This window comes from Indicator indicator, chromosome 3, assembly GCF_027791375.1.
Source record: "Indicator indicator isolate 239-I01 chromosome 3, UM_Iind_1.1, whole genome shotgun sequence".
NCBI classification, from domain to species: Eukaryota; Metazoa; Chordata; class Aves; order Piciformes; family Indicatoridae; genus Indicator; species Indicator indicator.
Window position 1 is genome coordinate 31331794 of NC_072012.1, and position 23369 is coordinate 31355162.

At 37.3% G+C, this 23369-nt stretch overlaps 1 protein-coding gene across 1 annotated transcript in view; it reads left to right on the top strand.

Annotated features, from left to right (window-relative positions):
* ATP6AP1 (ATPase H+ transporting accessory protein 1) overlaps window positions 1–23369 on the top strand; it is a 52028-nt gene that overhangs the window by 19040 nt on the left and 9619 nt on the right. The window contains exons 6-8 of the mRNA XM_054399847.1: window positions 3057–3142; window positions 20849–21090; window positions 21688–21741. Of these exons, the coding sequence (XP_054255822.1) occupies window positions 3057–3142; window positions 20849–21090; window positions 21688–21741 (382 nt within the window). The remainder of the gene's footprint in view (window positions 1–3056; window positions 3143–20848; window positions 21091–21687; window positions 21742–23369) is intronic.

A 23369-nucleotide genomic window follows, 5' to 3' on the forward strand; every position in this document is an offset into this window, starting at 1 on the left:
CACAGTAATTTGCTAAATATTGCTATCAGGAGAGCCTTCAAGGTCAGAATGTCTTGCAAGGTCATGAGTTACTGGTGTTTATTATGTAGGGATTGCTGCTAGGTCCTACCTGAGTAAGCAACAAAAAGAACTATTTGTCATATGCCTGCCATGTGACAATAGAATCGGTAACCCATAAATATTGCCTTTTTATTTTTTCCCCAGTATCAATAGTAAATTCCCTGCAGATCCACAGTAGTCTGCCTAGACATTCACAAAGCCTCTTAGGTTTGTCACAGCAACTTCTTTCCTTTCTGTTGCAGAGGGCTTTAAAACCTGCTGTAGTAAAATGTCAGAGAAATCTCTCCTGCTGTTTTACTCACTGCAGACAGGAAGCTCTGTAAGACAGAACAAATGGGCTCAGATTCTGCCCAAGGGAAGTGTGCTGTTCTAAAATATCTAGAAGCTGGAGTAAGCAGAGGTATTATTAAAAGGAGGCTCATCATGAAATCCAAACTGGAATTCAGAATCCAAATCTGAAATTTCAAGGGATTCAGAGTTACTTTATACTTTGTTTAATTATACTTCTTTTCACTTTTTTTTTCTTTTTTTTCTTTCTCTTTTGCAGGAGGTAGAGTTTGAAGTTATTACTGAGTTTTTGCCAGTTTTTGTAAATGTTTCTCTGCTCAGGAGAAAGCTGCATTTTATCATGTCAGTCTTACCTACTGGGTCCAGCATACCTCAAAATCAAAGGCAAAGCTGCCTGTGACTCCATCTGCATAAGATGAGGCTCTTTATTGCTCTTGAATCTGTTATTTTTTCCACCTTGTTTCTTAGCGCATCCTGCTCTCCGATTGCTCTCTTCTATTTCCCCCTCGCCTCTTCCTCCCCCCACGCCCCAGGCTTGCTCTTTAATTTCTCTCTTGGTTTAAACTCTTCCATTCTTTTCACTTTTCTCCTTCCAGAACACTTATTCCCTGTTAAATTCTTCCATCCATGTGTAAAACCACACAAAGAAAATAAGATAGATTAGAAATTAGTAATAGCCTTAATCCTGCACTCACTGGGGACATTCAAGATATGTCTTCAGCGAGTTAAGAGATTTAATTCTTCCACCAGAGCAGGCAATTATGCTGATTAGAAGGTGATATCCTGGACAAATTGTTTTACATTCATAGATCTATGTTGTGTTTCCTTTGAACCAAGGGAATTTTTTTACATTCATAGATCTATGTAGTGTTTCTTTTGTCTAAAGTAAAATAAATTAAAAAAAAAAGAAACAAAACAACAACAAAAAAAAGCCCCACGTTTTAGCAGAACCACTCTAAAGTCACTCTAACATCAATATCACTATCTGGAGGTATCTCTTTTTCCCTTAAAGAAAGAGCCTAAGATGAGTAGTGGTCGCATGTAGTTTATGTGCTTTTAAAATATGATGGAGAATCTGGGCAAGCACTTCATAAGCAAGGTAGAGTTTTGATCAAAAGCAAATATCTGTATCAACCCTGCTGTCATAGGGGAGCTCACAGCAGCTTCTCTGAATGAAGAAATTGCTTCTAGAATCTTCCCAAAGGCAAGAGATATAGGTGTTGCTGGTAACTATAGTCACATGCAGTTCCTTATTGAAGTGAAATGCAAATAACCTGATATTGCTTTAATGAAAGAAAAAAACAACAAAACAATGTATGCATTTTTCTATGTGCTATTTTTCCTTCTGCAAGTATTAGCTGAGGCTGCTGAGAATTTCCAATGAGTTGCACTCTGTGTATACAGAATGTAAAATCTACATTATATAATGCCTTGGATGTCCACGCTCAGTATAATTACACTAGTAGTATATAAGCAGTTGTTTTACTCAGTAAGTCCATTTCATATAGTAGATCCTTTTAGCAATAATTTCTTAGAAGGAAAATGTACATAGCTGTGATTCTTGACTGAAATAAGAAAATCAGTTTAGTTAAAAATGTGGAAAAAAAGTCTGCCTTTTTAATCAAAGCTAAACATTTTACTCAGCCAGAGACCATATTTACTGAAAATAGAAGAGGTAAAAAGTATATTAACATAAATTCCACTTCCAGTAGATGAAAACAAAATACAATTTCTGTAAAGTATAACCCCGAAATCTGAGAGGCCTGTGTGTCCAGGCTATAAAACATCCATCCACCAGACTGGCATATGGATGACAAGTAGAAGGCACTGAAACAGTAAATGAGAGTTTTCTTGCTTATTTCTCTATCAGTCCCAGTAATAACACTAATACTGGTTCTTGATTCACAACTATTATACTCCTTATCATAAGCAGATGTTAATATTTCTGCATACAGCTTGAAAACATTTATCAGATGTAACTGTCTGTCACAACTGCCTGTGGTTTCAGAACTAAAGAAAGATCGTCTGTAGAGGTGTCTTTGGATCCTTTTGAGAGGTCCTCTCTTCCTTATTCCACTTTCCCTTCCCTTTTTCAGAAATATTCCACCATATTTTCCCTTTGGCCTCCCCAGTAGGTTAACAGCAAAATTTCCCATATCCTATTGAGGACAGAGAAACAGGCTCTAAATCCACCTAATCAAAAAGGAATATTGCTGCCAATATTATGTATATAATTCCCTGAAATAAGGACTGTTTTGAGTGTTGTTTCTCAGTGATTGGTTCTGTATACTTTGCAGTTCACAGAGTAATACTACCCTAGCTTTATTATTTATTTATTAATTGATCAATTGACATAACTGTACTTAACATCCTGTTCTCATCTCTGCTTTTGCTTTCTGTTGCCCAAAGTTCAACCTTTCAGGTATTATTTGTAAAGTATTTACTTTTTGGTTTCAAAACCATCCCTTCTTCTGAACTGTTGTAATTTGTTTCATATTGTCTCACCGCAATTGTACTTTTTTCCAAAGACATTGAACGTGTTTTATCCTGTTTGTACCTACTGATATATATACAAAATTATATGAGAATCTAAAATGCTTAAATAAACTAAATAAGCTTAAACATGTAGCCCATTACTTTGCCTACTGCAGGATTTTAGCTTTCTCAGCTTAGAGAGTTTGTTAAATTATAGATGTTTCTATTTATAGATAAAATAATTGGAAGACTGACTATGGATCTGCAGGAACAAGGGATTCATTTTTCAGTGATTTATACTGCAGTGAGACCTTCAAGGGTGAGTAATCTTCAGTGTCTAAAGCTGTCAGATTTTTGGCATATACCAGTTTAACATTTACAGGAGAATGCTGTAGATTATTTTCAAGATTACACAAGCAAACAGCCTGCGTTATGTGAGATTTAGACCAGAAATGATTGCATATTTTTTTACTTACAATAGTTGTATCACATAGTTGAAGTTTTACTGCTATAAGAGACCAGAAATTTGTGATTCTCTTTAGAACTCACTATGATTTTTAAGGATTGTAATTTTAGAATTTTTTTTTCCATTTAACTCCAAGGGTTTTATAGTAATTCTATGTGGAACCTTATTGACCTTCTTAGTGTGGTTGGTCAGACAAGACAGTGTTGTTAATTAACTGAAAACTACTAATGTATCTATTTTAAAATTCCCTGGTTTCCTTCCTTTTAGTCAATACTTGGTATTTACATCTGGAAGGTAAAGTTTTTTCGCATTTGCTGATAGTCAGAATGCCATTTATAGATCACAGAATTACCTGTTTTGTATGACATAGGGGTTGTAAGCAAGGAATATTCAAATTTTAATTGTAATGTGATGAAAAGGAAGATTATCCTGTGTTGAGAAAAACAGAATACAGTGCCCACTAAGAAGAGGGGCATTTAGGACTGTGTCTTAAAACTAAGCAAAGTTGAAAGAAAATTATTTGTTCCAATGGTAACACATCTTATCTCTTAATATGATGCTTAGTTCAATTTGAATTTTAATTCAAACTCAAGTAATGTCATTTTGGAAAACAGAAGATATAATTTCCTTGGTTTAGGCAACAGGAAAGCCATTACTGGGATTGTCTAGATACAGTGTGAACACTGCACAAAAAAATCTTGAGAAGCTGGAGGATTTTCATGATGGGATGCTAAGAAAAATTCACAACTGTTCTTAACACAAGAACAAAACCTAGAAAACCTGTTTTGAATGGGTATGGAGTTAAGTTCTTTTAACATATCCAAAGTAGAGAAGAGGCAACTTGACTGCAGTTCATTAAGCCCAAAGTGTATGACCCCCCACAAAGTGTTCAGTGTTTAATCAGAAATAATCAGGAGTTTTGCAGGGAGGTAGGATCTTGAACCTTTGGCTGTCCAACATGATAATCAGAATAGTGCCTTCAGATTTTAGGAAAAAGTCTAGTTCTACTGAAGAAAAACAATGATCTACCACGTGAAATAAATTTTCAGACTAGGTTTTGAAGACCAGGCTTAGAATGTGCAGACAGAGCAGCATCAGGAAGAAAGCTCATACTGATATTCTCTGGGCCCTGTTTTTGTGTGAAGGAAAGGACAGGAGTCCAGCACATTTGATCTTTTTTTTTCTTTTTTTTTTTGTAATTTTTTTTAACAATGATCCAAAATAAAAATAAAAAATTATTTAGTTATTGTGGCTCTTTGCAGTTTGAAATCAAAGGACATGGGCATTGTTAGCTGAAAATTGCATTTAGAACAATTGGAATGAAAAATATTTTTAATTAGTAAAAGAATTGGAGTCAAGAGAAGAAGTTTTTTGAGCAGTTTTAAAAGTTTGTTGAATTTTAAATCTATGCATGTTTCAATAGGCTTTTTAAATTAAAGTGTCTTAGTCTGAGCAATGGGAGCACTTTTAAATAATTGAAGCAATGTATTTTAAGACGTTCTGCATTTTTTTTATATAAGCAATTTAAACTTTTCTTAATTCTGTAAATTCAATGCTGTATAAAACCATATGAAGCTTCCCCCCAGTAACTTTAAGTTATTTCAGTACATTCAAGTTTATCAAGTTCTGTACAGCGATAGAAAAGGCGAAAGTACCTTCGAGTGTTCATCTGTCAGTCATTTGCATGTAACCTTTTCTTGGTACGCATTGCATATCTTTGGCTGTGCTTGAACTGTTTCATAACCTTAAGCTAAAGGACTAACCCTCTTTGCTTAAACTATAAAGACTATATTCCATGACCTAGACATTACAGGGTCACTCCCCGGATATAATCAAGATCACTGTATGTGGGAAGTAAAAGGCTTTGATCATATAGGAAAAGAGTTTAGGTTGCTTCGTACATTTGAAAATCAATAGCAGTCATTCAGTATGAAAAATTTGTGTATAAAAATCTGGCTTTTCCTGTTGGTGAAGGAAATGAGCTTTAAGCAAGAGACTTAAATAAATAAATAAAAAGGACAGCTCCTGATCAGGTATGTTAATTTTACTAAATGAAGCTCCCAAACACCAGTGCTGTGTGATACTTCTCTCTCTCGATAGCAATACCTCCTTGCTGTTGGGTAGTTAATGGCTTCATAGCATCATCTTGCTTCATTCTCCCATTCGTTCGTTGCCTCGAGCACAGAAAAATGGATGTGAGGACTGCGTATACTGGAAAAGATTCCAGACTGGTATTGGCTTCACAAAAAGTCATTAATGAGACAGGAAGAAAAACTCCTCTCTGAGTCTCTTTTCTGATTGGTTTTCTGATTCTGTTTAGTTCAGTCAGTGGAGCCACAGATTGCTGTGGGCTATCATAGTTATCAGTTAATTACAATGATGCATGGTGGAGTTTTATTCAGGCTAGTTCTTGTTCTGTTCCAGTTTCAGCATTTGAAGCTGGAAGACAGAATTAAGACCCTGAAACAGAGGCTATTTCATGACCTGCATGAAATGGTTTCACTAACCAGCTGAAGATTCCTCTGGATATTCCATTATGTAATAAAGGAGCTTTCAAGCAAGGCAGCTGCCACATCTTGCCACTCTCATTCTAAAATGCTTTGCCTTTGAGGTCTGGCTGATTTGGTCTGACATTTAGAGATTTGTATTGCCTAATTCTGGGCAAGTGAAGTGTAAATGTCTACAGCATCAACCAAGGTTCTTTTTACAGTCAAAGGCTTTTCAGGGTTTGATCCTTCTGACTTCTGTTGTAGGGGACTGCTGCAGGATGAGATGAATTTCATCCTTTATAATATTCTTTGTCTCTGACAACCATAACACAGTCCTAATGCTTAGGTCAAATCTTAACATATATTTAGTTAGACAACTCTCACTCAACATTTCTAATCTTTTTGATTAGATATTTTTAATTTTCCATTAAAAACTGGAAATTTATCCAAAGAACTGAGGAGTTTCCTGTCAAGACCTTTCTTCCCTTTGAAATTCATTTGATAGCTTATTTTTCTTCAGGAGAATCAAACCTTTCTGCAGTCCTTATTCCCTTCTTGCATCAGAAGTTCTCTTGAATATATGAATTTCAGCGTTCTTGGGAACTATGATCAAAGTCACCCCTCTACTCCTCCTTGCGGCTAGTTCGTTTTTTTGGCTTAAGGCTGTAGAGTTATTGTAATTGCAGAGGTTAAAAGGCTTCAGTGTTTGAAGAATAGATGTGCTTCAAATCAGAAATCTCACCATGTTTCCTATCTTTTGAATCCTCATGGTATCCATGTCATATTTTCACAAGTTTGGTTCTGAAACTTCAAGTCAGTTTTGCAGTCATCTCTTCCCGGTTAGAATGAATACTGAGGAACCACACAATGAAAGAAGGAGACCTGTGGCTGCTTCCCAGCTGATACTAATTCTGCTGGCTCCACTTTTTACAGATGCAATGTGAGGTTATGTTTAATCCTTCTCTATTGTCTCCTCATTTTCAGAGAGTTTCAGCTACCATGAGCTTTTGATTGCTTCACTCTACAAGCAGTCTGCTCTAGTTGGGATTTAAATGCATTGAGTCTTTGAACCCATTTGGAGGAGACCAATATGACTTATAGAAACTTTATTCTGCCATAAGTAACATGGGCACCTGCAGCACAAGTGGCTTGACTCTTAAATAGTGCCTCTTGAGAGTGTCCTCAGGTGCATCTCAGCTGAAAAGAGTGTGATAAGGTTTTACATTCTTTGATAAGTACTTGTGGTTGCCTCGTTTTTGTTTTGGCCTTCTATTTAATGCATTTTTTTAATGCAGTGCTGCATCTTCCACTTACATGCAGCTCCTCTCATTTTTGTTGACTATCCAGTTCAGCACTCTGAGTAAACTAAAGTCAGCAACAGCCACCCCACTGACTTCACAGCTTCTGATTAATTAAATGATTTTAACCATTGAATATACTCAAACATTATATAATGGGAACTTTGCCATGAACCAAATGTTAGCAAAATGCTTATAATGCCATTTGCTAAAATTGGGGTTTCATGGTAGATGCCTTCATACATCCTTGAATGGAGGAAATGTCTTATTCATTTATTCTAGTATTTTCCACATTTGTAGGAGCAATTCTAGTTTTACATAGTGTAATAAAATATCAGTCCTTCCAACCCAAAAGAAGAAACCACAGGAATTCCTCATCCTTTAGTCCTTTCCCCACTCAAAGAATTCCATTATAATAGAATAACCCCTTTAACTTGTAGATGAAGAATATACACTTAATTATTTCCTAGCTAACTCAGTGTTTTTACTTAATAGAGGTAGAACCTCTTTAAATAATTACAAAAGCACTGTTTAAAACCTGTTAGGTGTCATTCTTGAGGGAAAAAAAGAAGTATTTAGCCAAATTGTCTTGGAAATTGAATGCTCAGGCTGTGAGAAACACTTGCTAGAAATTCTGTATGATTCATTCCATGTGTTGTAATGTTATATTCTAGGAATTATAGACTCTTATTCTAAGAATAGAGTCTTTAAAGACTGAGGACAAACCCAGCATCCAAGAGATTTAACTTTAACCTAAAGTTTAAATCCTAACCTGAAATGATCCATACGTTTGTGAGTGGCAAATTACCCAGTAAGCTCCAGGAATTCTGTTGTTTGACTGCAAATAGAATGGGAAATGTTTAAACACAGCATACTAACATCTCAAATTAGGTCTCAAATAGCATTTTTGAAAGACAAAGAGGAACTTGGAAAAATAAACGACAACACAAAGCCAAGTGAACCTTTCATTCCATGATCTCTATGGTGGAACACAGAGAAGTTCTCACTTCAAAGACTTTTTTTCAGTAATCATCAAGAGTCAAAAAATGTTGCTGTTACTGAGGAGGCAGAAGAGATTTCAGAATATAATGTCATAATGTCATCATATCATTGATGTCACATAATTGTCACCTAGTTTTTAAACAAACAAAATCTGTAAGATTATAAATCATCAAGATTTTTAATATATACCTTGTAAATTATATCATTTGGTCTTAATCCCTGAGGAGAAGTAATTGGCAAGTGTGACGTGGGATTTACGAAGAGGCTTAATATCCCTGAACAAATATAATCACAAACCAGATATTTTGTACTGACAAAATTTGCTGAAAGTAAAGTAATATATAAGTGGACACATGAAGAAAATACTGTGTGGATTTGGTGTTATTTGAGAGGCATAAAAAGTGATCCTGTTGCTACAGAAAAAAAAAAAAGGTGAAAATATTTTGTGGCAGAAAAAAAAGAATGTAGCAAAAAAATGATAAACATAAAAGATTGATCTTTACAATAGAGAGTAAATACCAGTGGAATTCACTGGGGATTGATGTAGATGCCTACGCTATTCAACACAGTTGTTTTTAGAATGGAAAGTCAGCTGAAATTTGAAGGTGTTGAAATTTGCTGATGTGCTGACAAGCTGGAGAAACCACTGAGAGAAGAGAGTTACTTGGTGATAAAATGATTAAAATTAAATCCAGTATGAAGGAAAGTAACACATAAGGAAAAGCTTAAATATACATATCACACTGTGATGAGTGGCTGCTATTTCTCAGAAGGGAGATTATGGTGTGAATGTGGGTAGATCCCTTGGAACATCCCAGCAGTCAGCACTGGAATGAATAGCAAACACCTTACAAATCATTTGGAAAAGGAGGAGGCAAAGCACTAAGCATCAACTAGTTTGCTGAGTCCTTGCTGACTGCAAGTCAGTCAGAGGAACAGTGCTGTGTGATTCTTACCACCCTATCTCCAAAGGGCTGCAGTAGAACTACAAGATGAAAATATTTTAGCTAGAAAAACCGGCAATTTGAGAGGGAAATAATAGTAGAAACACTAATAACATGAACAGGCTAAACAGGAAATAATTATTCACTGTCTGGCCTGTATTCACAATTATTACCACTCACAGACCGTAACACAGGAATTCAGGAGTACTATATTCCTCTAAAGAAACAAAACAAACTATTTTGGGGTGACAAAAGTACCTGGATTTCAGTGATTTGGTGACCTCATGAAAGAAAGGAAGGAAGGAAAGATGGAAGGAAGATCCTATTACATGTGCTTATTTGAATGCAACCTTTGACTTAGAAGGTTTCAAATCCAAAGACTACAGAAATCAAGGAGGGTATCCTGGGTCAAGTATTGTTTGTATTTACCCTTTTCTTATTTTTAGCTGGCAGTTACTATCTGAAGCACTGGCAGTGAGCTAGGTAGACCTTTGTTCTCTCACAGTTTAGCTGGTCTTGTGTCTTGGCAGTGGATGACATAGCATTTCTCTGGGACAAGAATGTGAGAGGTAATATGTAATTTATTTAACTAAAGGCCATAAGCCAGAGGATGCAGCCCACAGACTACACAAACTCCATTAAAGGAAGCTCATGGTATTTTCTCCTCATGCTTCCACATTAGGCTGTTACAGAATTGTCACTTATGAAGATGAAAATAATTGCCTCATAAAAAACCAAAAGAAAACAAAAGCTTGCTGCACATAAAACATTTTTCTGATGGCAACCAGGAAATCCACAACCAAAAGTGACTGTCAATTAGAAACTGCATAGGTAGCACCCTGATCTTGGTGCCTTTTCCCCTACTTTTAGTGCAGTGAAATAGGTTGGATTCTCAAGGTACATGTGATTAAGAATCTGCAAGTTGCCTTTGAGACTTATGAATTCTTTCTTCATTTTGTGGAGGGCCACAAAAACGATCGGAGAGCTAGAACATGTCTCTTATGATGAAAGACTGAGAGAGTTGTGATTGTTCAGCCTGAGGAAGAGAAGGCTCTGGGCAGACCTTATTGTGGTCTTCTGCCACAAGTCTTTTTAGCAGGGCCTGTTGTGACAGAACAAGGGGAAATGGTTTTAACTAAAAAAAAGGACATTTAGATGAGATGGAAGGAAGAAATCTTTTACAATGAGAGTGGTAAAATACTGGAACACTGACAGAGAGGTGGTAGAAGCCCCATACCTTGAAACTTTCAAGGCCAGGTTTGCTGGGGCTGTGAGCAATCTCATCTAATTAAAGATGTCCCTGCTTATTGCAGGGTCTTTGACTAGATGATCTTTAAAGGCTTTTTCCAATTCAAACTATTCAAGGATTCTACAAATCTATGATTCATTGCTACCTCTGAGCACAGAGACATACATCTTCTGCACCTTCTTCAGGTACCAAAGTCCATAGGCATGATCTTTTTCAGAGGCAGACATACACTCCCAGTTGGGGGAAACCAAGTAGTGCTGTACAGTCAGATCCCTGTGCACTCACCTCTGTTAGCACCAAACAAAATGCAACAGACTCAGAGTTAAGGGTAGGAGGGCACTGGGACTCCCCAGTGAACCCCTGTACTGTTGGCTGAGAATGGTATAAGAGAAGAAGCAAATTTGCCCATCATGAGGTTGACAGGTCTTTGTTTCTTCTGGGATCCAACCTGGTACCATAGCACTGTTCTAATCCATATAGGTTTACCAGTTCTATCCAGCCTTGCATGGAAATAGCTGTTATAGGGCTGTTGTATGACATATCTCCTTAGTGCCACTGGCAGGCAAAAAAACAGTAAGAAACTCAATCTTTTCTTGACAAAATGTCCCAGGCCTCTTATTTAATTTGTCAATGGAAATGTTGATGTAAAACCCACATGAAATTTTGTACTACATGGCATATTTTATTCTTGTTCTGTCTGTTCAATTTTACTAAAACCTCAATGTTTACACTTTGAAACATTGCAGCTATTCTTCTGTGGTCAGATTTCTGATTCAGCCCAAATGATTAACTTCAACAATTGATACTTAATGAATGCTAAAAAGTCTCAGTCTGCATTTTAGTGCACAATGGTGTGAAAGTTAAACTCCAAATATTCTAGCACCTAGATGTCCCTGCCTCTGAGGCTTTCAGCCAAATCATTTGCAAAATCCACAAACAGAATGAAGATGGTTTCCTACTTTATGTTGAGCAGAACTATCATAAGGTGAACGTTAGATCCCTCTTTGCCTCCTTAATGTTGAAAACTCAATTCTCCTTCCTAATACATAATTTCCTTATGAATCTAACATTATTCCTTGCTACTGCTTCAGTTTTTCTCAGGAACTGCCATCAGGAACAACTGATTGTGGTCAAACTAAATCCACAGAGAGGCTTCTGTTGCCTGGCATTGAAGCTTCACTATGGTGTACTAACAGCAATAGGCATCAAGATGCTAAAACAATCACACAGGAGTGCAGGAAGGAAGTTGGTCTTTGTTTTCTAATACCCCTCACCTTACAAAGTTCATTTTTTCCAAAGTTTAATATCAAAGCATCCTGACAAGAGTCATCAATGACAGGAACTTCCAGACACAGAGGTGGCAGTTAAACATAACTGCTGGCAAAAGTTGCATGCTTTGGTCTCATTTTGGCTTAGCTGATGAGCTAGAGGCTGGTAGGAGATGAAGGAAATCATGAAATTGAGATAGATTACACTGGATAAGATGTTAACTGGGAAGGTAAACTAGGCTTTGGTGGAAATGCATCTGAGACAAACTTAGAAGAGGAAAAAAGGTTTATCAAGAGAAAAGAAACCATGGTAATCTTCAAAACAACAGTTTCTAAGTTAGCTTTTTCTAGACTTTCTGATGTGGATTTCACATATATATATATATATATATATATATATATATATATATATGCACACACACACCTTCTAGCTCCCGTACACCACTATCAGGGAAATTAGGTGGATAATGAATGTGAGAAAGCAGAGTAGAAGATAGGACCTTTTTATTGATTTTCTATGAAAAATGCTGTTTTTAACTTCCCTGTCAAAGAGATCCAGTTTGCTAGAATTATTGGCCTTTGCCTTTTGATTCAGCAAAAGTAGGAAAACGGGGTTAGACTCCCTTCACAAGTTCCTGCAGTGCAAGTTCTGGCTTTCTCTGATTTCTCCAGAAGAGTTGTCACACACAGATGGAGATGCCAAAAGCAAAGAATGGTGTTGTCACACTGAATGCAGTGTTTTTACAGGGAGAATCTGATCATCTGAAAAACATACTGGTATTTAGACTGTAATTTATTACAGACAGACATGAGGCATTTTATATGTTACATTTTAAAGTTAAAAACACATTTCCATGAAGTAACAATAAAAACTCAAAGTGCAACATGTGAATACTTATCTTCTTGTACATACCTCTTCATTCAAGTTAGGAAAATAAGGGAGATAAGATCCCCAGGTTTGCAGATTAGTCCTCTAATGTGCTACAGGATGAAAGTATTAGCTGGAAGGAGGGAGAGTATAGTGGTGGCCTTCCAACCTAAGCCATTCTATGATTTCATGATTCTGTGATCTTCAGATTTTTGATTTCCCCCTGACAGCCTATACTTGGGACTAACAGTGCTGACAACTCTCTGGGCACTGAATAACATATTTTATCTGTGTTTTTCAATTGAATAACCCACCAGATCCTAACCTCAGTCCAACCCTCACTATGTATCCTTTTGCTGTTATTGCAGCAGAGGCTCCTCATCCTTTTCCATATCTCTCACAGCAACTTGGATGCCACATGTGAACATAAGGAAGTGGAGAAAACAGCCAGTTGGAGTGGATATTCCCCTTACCGGTCTAAAAATGACACAAAATCTCTAGCTTCTTTTATCAATGTGTCCCAAAATCTAATGTTAAATCTGGGGAGACAGGCATCTACAAATACTCCTTGAATGACATATCTAGTAGATTCCTTTTAGATTAATTCTGTTTTACAATGCAAGTTCTTAATACAGTTTATTGTTTGGGTTTGTTTGTTTGTTTCTCTTTTGTATATTAGATTGAAAAACTGCTTAGCTAAAAGAATGTAAATTAGTTTTAACACTCCAGTAGATGACCAAGACCTAGTTTTCATTGGATTGTGTTTGGATTATTTGTCCTATGTGAAATTTAAAAGGAAGAATTAAGTGTAGCAGCTCCTTCCACTGCTACTCTAGTTTATACACATTCTACTTTCTGAAATCAAGATATTTTTATAGGTTAATCCTGCTCTTCCTTAAGTTAGTTGAAAAGGTTTGGTATAAAAATCTGCTAAAAGTTTGATTGAGAAAGTAGCAGGAAATATCATGGGTTGCCCAGAAAAGTTGTGGACGCCTCATCCCTGGAAGTGTTTAAGACCAGACTGCATGAGGCTTTGAGCAACCTGGTCTAGTGGGAGGTGTCTCTAAATACTATTGACATTTATTCTGTCTTGGTTAGGCTTACAGTTGCTTTATGAATGTCCAAAATAGCATAGACTTCACTTCAGTGTGATAACAAGCAGTGCTTTAATAATTCCCTACCAGCTGCTCTAATAATTCCCTATCAGTGGAAGTGAATAGGAGAAAGTATAGTGTTAAAAAGGAGATAATTTTCTGCAAGTTTAATTTCTGTTTTTTTTTTTTTTTTGAGGAGTCCATTCCAAGTTTCAGCAACACAGACTGAATCCTGCTTTGAAAACATTTCTCTCTGTACTACCACTCCAAGCTCACTCTCTTGATCCTCTTGTAAATGCCATCAGATATGCATTCTCCATCTGGATCTACCTGTAGATCCACGTAGTCAGCAGGAAAAAGAATGAGATTTCTGAGTTCTCCACTTCTATTTCCACTCTACTCTTTCTTTAAGTGTGCATGTGTATAAGTGTATGGGAGCAATACTTACATAGTGTCATAGTTTGGTTGTGCATGGATTTTGAATTAGATCATCTTTATTTTAAACCATGTTTCTCTCTTTGCTTAGAACACATTTTCTACTTTGTGTTTCATTGAAGAGTGTGCTTTACATACCTGCTTAGTTTTCCTGTGCAGACTGGTGATTCTGGTTAGTTTCAAGTTTTAACTTATGAAAAAAAAATACAAATAAAAAATTGTCAGGAAATATGTCTGAGTAAAAAATGTTAAGGCTGGCTCTCACAAACCAAAGAGCTTACCATGGCTTATGCAGGCATACAAAAATTAATTTCTCTAAATAAGATTTCAAAATTTTCCTGAGTTTAGTCAATATACATTTTAACTGACTTTGTTTTCCTTGAAAGCTGTATTGTAGCTTTTCCTCATGCCATTTGCATGGAACAAAATTAATGTGGAATGAAAGAACAACTTCAGAAATTGAGTTCTGGTTCTGACCAAACCTGCAGCTGCAATGACTTGGGATTTAAATATATAAGTTTTACTGTATTATAAGCCAGTTATAAAATTTCAAGCAATTTACTAGGAACAGAAATTTCAAATTTGAAAATCTGCCTTGAAGTTGTGATAAGCTACTACCTTGAATTAATAATTAAATGAGCAGGAAAGGTGTGTTAAAATGAGCTTCTGGTAATTCCTGATAAGCAAAGCATCTCCACTGGCAATGTCTGGGGGATTCTGGCTGTAACTATATCACCCTTCAAACGTTTCCTTTAGAAAATGCAGTTTAAACATCCTCTTGGTTTGGTTGCAGCAGAGCAGAAATTTTGGTTCTGTCATTTTTAGTTGTAAAGAACAAAACCTGAAAGAATTTCAGGAAGGGTAAGATTATCTGCAACAGAGGACAGAAAATAGTAGTTGCTGCATCAAAACCCCCATCACATCTTGAGTACTGTGTCCAGTTCTGGGCCCCTCAGTTTAGGAAAGATGTTGAATTGCTGGAACATGTCCAGAGAAGGGCAACGAGGCTGGGGAGAGGCCTTGAGCACAAGCCCTATGAGGAGAGGCTGAGGGAGCTGGGACTGTTTAGCCTGGAGAAGAGGAGGCTCAGGGGAGACCTCATTGCTGTCTACAACTACCTGAAGGGAGGTTGTAGCCAGGAGGGGTTTGGTCTCCTCTCCCAGGCAACCAGCACCAGAACAAGAGGACACAGTCTCAAGCTGTGCCAGGGGAGGCTTAGGCTGGAGGTGAGGAGAAAGTTGTTCACAGAGAGAGTGGTTGGCCATTGGAATGGGCTGCCCAGGGAGGTGGTGGAGTCACCATCCCTGGAGGTGTTCAAGGGGGGATTGGACGTGGCACTTGGTGCCATGGTTTAGATAGGCATGAGGTGTAGGGTGACAGGTTGGACTCGATGATCTTTGAGGTCTCTTCCAACCTTCTTGATTCTATGATTTGAATTTTAATTTACTAGAAATTTTTGTGCTGCTCTGAACCAGTGGGTCTTTTTCAGTACTATGGATAATTTCATATCTGTCAGTGATGGATAGACAGTATCTCATGGTTCACATTTTGTAATTCAAAGTAATTTCAAACAATAGAACTTGGGAAAATAGTAGTTGAAATATGTGTGGTTCACTCAGTAGGCAGGAAAATACATTCTAACAAGAGTGGACCTCTATGTCTTTCAAAAACTAGAAATCTAGGCTTTGACCACTACAATGAAGAAGCTTTCCTCACCCTGCAGCCTACTCATGTCATGCTGATGTCTAGATCTGTAGATGTGTTAGAACAGATTCACACAAAATCACAGAGGAATTGAGGTTGGAAGTGGCCTTTAGAGGTCGTCTAGTCCAACTTCCCTGCTCAAGCAAGGATACCTAGAGCCAGTTGCCCAGTACCACATTCAGTTAGATTTTTAACCATCGCTGAGGATGGAGACTCCACAATTTCTTTGGGCAACCTGTGCCAGTACTTGGTCATCTTCACAGGAGAAAAAGTGTTTTGTGATGTTCAGATGGAATTTTCTGTGTTTCAGTTTGTGCCCACTCCTCTAGTCCTGTCACTGAGCACCACTGAAAAGAGCCTGGCTCCATCTTCTTTACAGTCTCCTTGATGGTAATTACATATATTTGTGAGATCCCCTTTTGAGCCTTCTCTTCACCAGGCTGAACAATTCTAGCTTGTTCAGCTTGTCCACATAGCAGAAACAGTCCCAACCCTTCCTCATCCTTTACTGGACTGTCTCCATTGTGTCCATGTCTCTCTTTTACTGAGAAGCTCAGCACTGGGACCCAGCACTACACATATGGCCTCACCAAGAGGGGAAGGAGCATCCATCTTTGACCTGCTTGCAGTATCTCATCTAATACAACCCAGAGTGCCATTAACCTCCTTTGCCACGTTGCTGGCTCATATTCAATTTAGTGTTAACCAGGATCCCTAGGTCCTTTTCTGCAAAGCTGCTTTCCAGCCAGTCCACCCCGAGTGAAATGGTGCATGGGGTTGTTCCTCCCCAGGGGCAGGACTTTGCACTTCCCTGTCGAACTTCTTGAGGTTCCTGTCAGCCCATTTCTCCAGCCTGTGGAAGTCCCTCTGGATGGCAGTATAACTCTCTGGTGCATCACAGGATGAATTCAGTCTCCTGAATAAAACAGAGGGAGACTGCTTCAGATTTCTATAGAATGCAAGATTCATCAAATTTAGGGCCAAGATCGAAATTATATTTTAAGATCACCTAGAGGGGAATTAAAAAAAAAAACTCAAAAGCCACTGGAAATCATAAAACTGTAAATGGTTCAAACCCTCAAAAATAGAGTTAATTAACTTTGCTTAATGTTGCAGATTTTGAGAGCTCAAAGCACTGTTATGCTTTATGTGTCTTGCACTGACAGGTGAATAAAACAAGTGTAATCAAATACATTCTTTCTGCCTGCTATGCATGTGATTGTATGAACTTGACACTGCAAAGATGATCTTTGTAGTTATACCAAATTCTAATGCCTGCCTTTCAAATTTTTAACCTTTGACTACAGATTTGTGGTACAGTTCTTTCAAAAACCCCCAGATCTATTAGCTGGGCTGGTGATGATGCTGTTTGTAGTGAGGCCATGATGCTCCATGAGCCAGGAAATATGAAGGAAAACTGTCCTGTTTGCATGAGAAGGAAACAGAAATGGTAATTTCAGAAAAAGGATTTGAAATGTGCTGATATTTGACTGGGATGTGAATGCTGAGTGTCCTCTGATGTGCCACAGTCAAACAAGTCAAACATCGTGCAAGTAGCATGATCTGCTGTTCTTCTGGGAGCCAGCGCCCCTGCACTCAGCATATGGCAATGTTCTAGCATAATTTTTAAAATGATATCTTGTGGGGAAAAAAAAAACAACAACACTTCATAAAGATGCCTATTAAGACAAGGGTACTATCCACTTGGTATTCTGTCAAAAGAATTACTGGTGGTACATTATATGTAGATGCAGTTCAAGCTGCCATACCCAGAATCTATTTCAGATAGCAGGTGATCATCTTTGGGGTGCTGTGGTGACACATGCAGTGTCCACCTGCTCCTCCTTGTGTGTTACTCCCCTTCAACAATGTACTTTGAGCTTTTGTCTATACCTATATGACCTAGATATTTTCAGGCTCTTTTCTGCATTTGTGAAGTTTAATACCATTAAGTAATATGTGCTTTTTAAACTGCACTTCTTTTTTTTTTTTTTTTTTAATAAGAGCTAAAATTTTAATGTATTTTTATGATTCCAAGAACTTGCTTAATCGTGTTATGATTAAATTTGGATAAAATACCTTTTGACATCTAAATAGGGTATGGACAATATAAGAATGCCATTAGTGCACAGTACAATAGAGAGACAGGGATTATGCTAAGATACAATATGAAAAGAGAAAGGGATTGGACATTTCTTCCTCCTCATCTCTGTCTTTGAAAGTAGAGAAAGACCTTCCCCTGGCTGTTACAATAAGAGCAATAACTCCACAATGAGGATGTGGTCACAGATCTATAGTTGGAAACGAAGAGAAGCAACAAACAGTTTCATTGTTCTTGATGTGCTCACCTAAATATAGCAATTAAAACATCAAGAAGAACAGGACTGGAAAAAAAAGCATAACCATCTGTTGAACTGATATCCACAAATCACACACTGAAACTTGCATGTGTCTGTATTTCATTAGCGTTCATCTCTTCAGCCAAAGAACTTTTTATTTTCCCAGTATTTTGTATTTTTTATTTTTCTCTTACATGTTTGCAACCATTTGATTTATATTTGCTTGTAATTTTGAATACATAAAATGGCCCCAAATCTTTTTTCTTCTTGCTTGCCATTCTGTTTTGGAACAGCCAACAAAATGCCAGAAACAACAACAAAACAAACGAATAGTTTTGGATGTAAGGTCTGTTTGTTTTGCAAAAGATCAGAATGTTGGTTCATCAAAATGTTACCAGATCAGCTGTCATTCTCCTTTCCAAGAGAGATGATTCTGAGTTAGGAGGTTTGCAAAGCAGATCAAAAGGGAAAATTTTGTCCAGGATACTTCTGTTGCAGGTTCAGTTAGTAATTACAGGGTTCAGTTAGTAACTACAGTGCGCAGTTCTGGTCTGGAGCAATGTAAATGGCATCCTTTCATTTCTGTATTGTATTTAATCAAATCTTATGATTGTTCACTGTATATTTGAGATTAAAAATATCATTGTTAAATATAGAGAAAAAAGTCAGCGTTTCACACATGCCATGGTTCAGATTATGTAAAGGTCAAGGGTGCACTAAACAGAAGAATAAAATATGGCTTGAAGATTGACAACGTGGATTTCAATGAGGCCGAGTGCAAGATCCTGCATATGGGTCAGGGCAATCCCAAGCACAAATACAGGCTGGACAGAGAACGGATTGAGAGCAGCTCTATAGAGAAGGACTGGAGGGTGCTGCTTGAGGGGAAGCTCAGCATGGCCTGGCAAAATGTGCTTGCATCCGTTAAACCCAACCTATGCTAGGCTGCGTCAAAAGAATAGCCAGCAGGTCAAGGGAGGTGATTTTGCCCCTCTACTCCACTTGGAGTCTTATGAGACTCCACCTGTAGTCCTGCTTCCACCTCTGGAGCCCTCAGAAAAACATGGACCACTTTGAACAGGTTTAGAGGAGAGCTACAAAAATTATCAGAGGGCTGGAACACTTCTGAGGGGGTTGTTGGAGAAGAGAATTTACAGGGCAGATCTTATAGCAGCCTTCCGTTACATAAAGGGAGCCTACATGAAAGCTGGAAATGCACTTTTAGCAAGGGCTTGTACTCACTAGCACCCCTTCTTCACAGGTAAATGCTCTTTCCATTCATATGCTTTTTCAGAGATGAAATGGGATATTTATGTGAGAGCCTTACAACAAAGTGTTGGCAGCAGTGCAACAGAAATGAAGCTAAAGTCTTGTGATTATATTCTAATAGCTTTCATTTTATTTTAAGATACTTAAACCTACTCCCTTAAGTTAGCCCAATCACAGTCTCCAATGCAGCATTGTTTTCAGCCATTAGCAGGTGGTTTTTAAAGCCCTCTTTAGATGATATGCAAGGCCTGCATGCTGAAGTCAATTGTTAGACAGGGTATAATTTAGACTTCAGCTCTTCCTCTCATTTTGAAATAAAATGATTATGTTTCAAGACAGGCTAAGGGAAGATTAAAAGTTTTATACCAAAAGTTGAATATTTTCTTTTGTTGTACATTCTTCTTTTAAAGAAAATGGTATTCTTTTAAAATAATGCATATTCTGATGTATTTGAAAAGGCACTAACCTGAATTAAAAAGAAATTCATATAGTATGCGTGTAGGGGAGAGGAAGATTGCAATCTTCATGTGAGCGTCTAGTCAAAGGTTTTTGACTCAGCTCATTCTGCTTTGTTCATAGAATAGGTCTCTGCAAAGATATGTTGTAAATATCAGATGGCCCATAGCAGTTAAGGTGACAATCTCCTGGGATTCCTGTCCACAGGCAGGTTATAAAGCAATAATATAGCCTTTGTTCCAGACTGGAACATGGCCCTTACCTGTTTTTAAACCCATTAAAAGTTGTTTCAGGCAGTAGCTCCACATAATTATAGTTCTGGTAAACCCTGTGAAGCCTCTCATGTCTTGTATCCCAAAGTTACCCAAGGGCAGAGGCCACTTGTAGAATACAAAGTTGCAAAGCCAGCAGAAGTCTTAAAAGTAAATTAAATAGCCCAGATATGGACCGAGTGAGAAATGATCAGTAAGATATGAACAACACGATTAAGTTGTTGTTCAATCAAGTCATCTAGTATTTACCATTAATATTAATGGGGCTGGTTTATCAGGATGTCCTGAACACATTTGTAAAAAAATTCTTGGAAACCTTCTAAAAATATATATATATATATGTAGTAAGGTATGGAGTTTCATTATATCAGCCAAATGAGCACCAATTTTTCAGATGCTGCCTGAAGAATCTAAATATAACACTCTGTAGTTAAGTAGTGTCCTTTCATGCTTGTTAAGGAGGGCAAAAACTGTTACTGCTGTTAAGAAGAGTGGTTACTGAACTGGCAAGTTGAAGGATTTTTGTGATTTTGTCACAGAAAAAAAAAAGAAGTTAAGTTCTTTCAGTACATTCCTCTGTAAAAAAAAATTAATTCTTCTACCTGTTATCACTACTGTATACTGGTGTCTTAAGGCATCATTAACAACATGGGTTTATGTTCATTTACCAAAGGTCACTGATGCTTGCTTCCATATGTGGCCACCTGACCATGGGAATCTAGGTTAACACCACCACACTGCAATTAAATCAACAGACAATGACAAATACTGAGGTTTTAAGAAAGGTGGATGGTACAAAATGGTGAAGGTTTGTGTTTGGTTGAGATTTTCTCTTGCAAAGGAGATGAATTGTTAATGTGTTTTTATTCCAGATTTCTAGAAGAACTGATGTGGTGTGGAAATTAAGACGGCAGTTAATGGCCACTGAGGAAGAAGACAGTTTATCATATCCTCCTCTGAATGTAACCGCTGGAAATGATACATGCATCCTATTTTATGCAAGAAATTTCAGCCTCAAAGCTAATAATTCAGTTTTTATAGATTTGACAAATGTGACATTTGTAACCCAGAATGTGGATGTTTCTTCCTCTGAGTGCTCAGACACCAACACAACGTGAGTAGCACAAGAAATTTCACATCATAATATATGTGATTCTGAAAGCTAATCAGAAATGCAATGTCAGTCAAGTAACACTAATTTAATGTTCTTCTTCTAAAGGATCAAAATTTAAAAAAAAAGGAATATTCTTAGAAGAAAGATTGAATAAATATCAAAAAATTGTTTTGATGCAGCATCTTATTTTCAAAATTTTTTCTTCTTACATTCCGTACTTCTGTGTTTGTTTATATTTGGTCCAAACAGGTTTCCACAGAAACCCACAGGTAACCACAGAAATCTCCACTGGCATTAATGAGATCATCATTTCATTGTAAAAATTCCCTTGAAGGGAAGAGTTGCCAGTTACTAGGTAGTAATTCAGCTGGAAGTACATTAATGAAACATGATCTCTGTTTTCCTTTACTTTGAAGCACCTGCTCTTGGGTAGAAAAATACTAGAAATATTTTGTCATATTTTTCTGTGTACTGAACCTTTGCTATATGACTTTTGTAATTGCCTATTGATTTAGAATATTCCCTTTGACTGAAATATCATAATGATCTAATTAAAGCTGACTACTCTAACATTAAAAATCTGTTTCTTATTCTTAGACTGTCATTAAGATACACAAAGCCTGTGAATGGAATCAGCAGCCTAGAGATAAGGTAACTTATGATTTGTTCTTAAATATATCTTTGTGGTGTACAAAGCCTGTTTGTAAATTAGGAGGAAAAAAAAAAAGAGGTGGAGTTAAGTGAAAATATTTTTGAAGTCATGGTTTACTTTCTGTTTTGAGGAGTTATTATTCGGGAGAACAGTAGTACAGTCTCTGTATACACAATGTGTGAATATGTCCAGGTAAAGATCTGAAAAACTGGGGTAGGCAAACAATCATGCCATAAGGATCTGGTAGATGAAACACCCTGTTTTGCTGATAGGATCAGATCACAATCCTGTCTTAGGGAAATCTAATTGTGATTTGTGAACAGTTCTAGGGACAGCTGAAATCTACTTGCATGACCAAGGTTGTATTTAGTCCTACTGTGCATTACTGGTGTACTTTGTCGTGGCTAGCTTGTGGTTAATGAGAGCTGCAAAATCTTCTGCTCCATGGATGGTAACAAGACCACACTTCTCCTACCATGTGGAAAGAAAAGCCAAGAAATTGGAAGACTTTACATGAAAAAGCAAAGGGGGAACTTGGAACTGTTGCTCTCACTGGTGGATTCTATGGATGCAGAAAGCATCTGCTACTGTTTGAGGGCTGCCTTCCAGCTGCTGGTCCACAGGCAGTTCTTTCCTCAGCAGCAGGAACAGCAGTTAAAATTATTTTCTTAAGCTGTGGCAAAGAATGCTTTTTTCATTTAGGTACCTCACAGTTAGTTGCTCAAATTTATTTGGGAAGCACCAGGGCCAAGGAACTTGCACTGAATTAAAGTTGCATATATCAGAGGATGAACTGGATATTAGCTTGGGAGGCAGAAAGATTTAATAACTTCTGCTATCTAAAATGATATCTTTCTTGAATAAGGGAAGCTGAAATAAGGAGAGGAAGCTTAAAGTGATAATGGAGGAGATAGAACTTGATCAGTGCTTTGGTAGGAGAGTAAAAGAGGCACGTGGCACCAAGATGATAAGAACAAATGTATAAATACTAGTATTTACGGTAAGATAGAAGGACATTTTACATTTAGGTAAAAGGACCCCCAAAAGGACTTGTTTTGAAGAGTCAGTGATAGTTTGGAGTTGTATTAGGAGTGCACAGAGACACTTGCAGTCATCAGCAGTGATCATGATAGGCATCAACAAAACAAAATTGCTTTGTTATTTAATATCTTCCCTCAATGAGGGAAGACTGCTGTTAGTATAGCATTTTTACTCTTTTGGCTATTGTGGTTAGCTGCATATAGGACCTTAAGAATTATCTTTGTGTTAGAGTCAAGCATTTATTGTTTTCAAAACTATAAATTAACAGAGGGACATGCATTTCCCTGAACAGCACAGGGAATTAAGGATTTCCAATTTCCTTGGATCTCATGACAAAAATACTAGTCTCAAATGAAGACTCTGCCCAAGTTGTGTGTTTACTTTTACTCCAAGTCACAAAATACCACTTCCTCTGCTGCTATCCTGGTGCTTCTGTCTGATGTCTGCTTTTCCTGTCTCACTCTCATACAGACCAAAACAGTGCCATGGATTCTCATTCTGTGTTTTCGCTCATGCTAAGTGAAGGTCTTAGCTGCTTTCCTGTAATCTCTTTCTGTGTGAATAAATCTGGTTGTTTTCTACATTT